Here is a 1011-nt window from a genome sequence, read left to right on the forward strand (position 1 = left end):
CTGGGTGCGTGCCTGAGTTGTGCCGTGCTTATCCTCTTGCTTATGCTCGTTTTGTAGCCCTGGATACACATCAGCGGATACGCTTGATAAACTGGATTCGCAAGGAGGCAAGTAATAACCGCATCCGGGTCCACTTTGCGGCTGATAATTCAGTTTAGACCCCATCCCCCGCGAATGTCAAGGTATTAACAGGCAAGGAGGACTTCCTGCGTGAAGACAAATATCTAATACCAGTGATCGAAGATGACCCTCTATTGCGTGAGCCCGGCGTTTTCATAGCTGTAAACATGCGGAGTACTGATATACAAACAGAATTGCAGCTGGACGACTGGTCGGATGATGAGGAGATCGTAAATGACCAGCAAGCACCTTCTGACCTCTCGCAGGCAATGCGTAAGATTCGCGCGCTCGAAAATGCTCTACACAAATCCCAACAAGACTTGGCCGACTATCGCTCGTTTGTCGGTGACCGCTTAAACCTGGCGGGCCTCGCAGAAGCTCTTCAGGAGTCAACTGCGTCGCCATCGACAGAAGCTCAGCCAGCTCGTGATGATGACTCGCATTACTTCCAGAGTTATGACGAGAACGGTAAGTCCAGGCCTGTTCCTCATAGAACATATGAATCAATCTCTGTGTAGATATCCACGCCGTCATGATCAAGGATAAGGTCCGGACAGCAACCTACGCTTCCTTCATCCTTAGGACGCCAGATCTCTTCCGCGACGCGGTTGTCCTTGACATCGGCTGTGGGACTGGTATTCTGTCACTCCTCGCCGCACGCGCAGGTGCGAAGCGTGTTTTCGCTGTCGATGCAAGTGACATTGCCGAGAGGGCAGAGCAAATTGTGAAAGCTAACGGCTTGGGCCATGTCATTACGTTAGTGCACTTTATTACGATCCAATGTTTCGTGCTTAGTTACGCCGTACAGCGTCATCCGCGGCAAGGTCGAGAACATCCAGCTTCCAGATAATGTGCAGCAGGTCGACATCATTGTTTCTGAGTGGATGGGCT

General features: G+C 51.1%; 1 protein-coding gene across 1 annotated transcript in view; it reads left to right on the forward strand.

Annotated features, from left to right (window-relative positions):
• PHACADRAFT_131660 (uncharacterized protein) overlaps window positions 1-1011 on the forward strand; it is a 3636-nt gene that overhangs the window by 1002 nt on the left and 1623 nt on the right. The window contains exons 4-6 of the mRNA XM_007401804.1: window positions 58-128; window positions 159-269; window positions 321-588. Of these exons, the coding sequence (XP_007401866.1) occupies window positions 58-128; window positions 159-269; window positions 321-588 (450 nt within the window). The remainder of the gene's footprint in view (window positions 1-57; window positions 129-158; window positions 270-320; window positions 589-1011) is intronic.

The sequence above is a fragment of the Phanerochaete carnosa genome (assembly GCF_000300595.1).
Source record: "Phanerochaete carnosa HHB-10118-sp unplaced genomic scaffold PHACAscaffold_13, whole genome shotgun sequence".
In the NCBI taxonomy this organism is placed as follows: domain Eukaryota; kingdom Fungi; phylum Basidiomycota; class Agaricomycetes; order Polyporales; family Phanerochaetaceae; genus Phanerochaete; species Phanerochaete carnosa.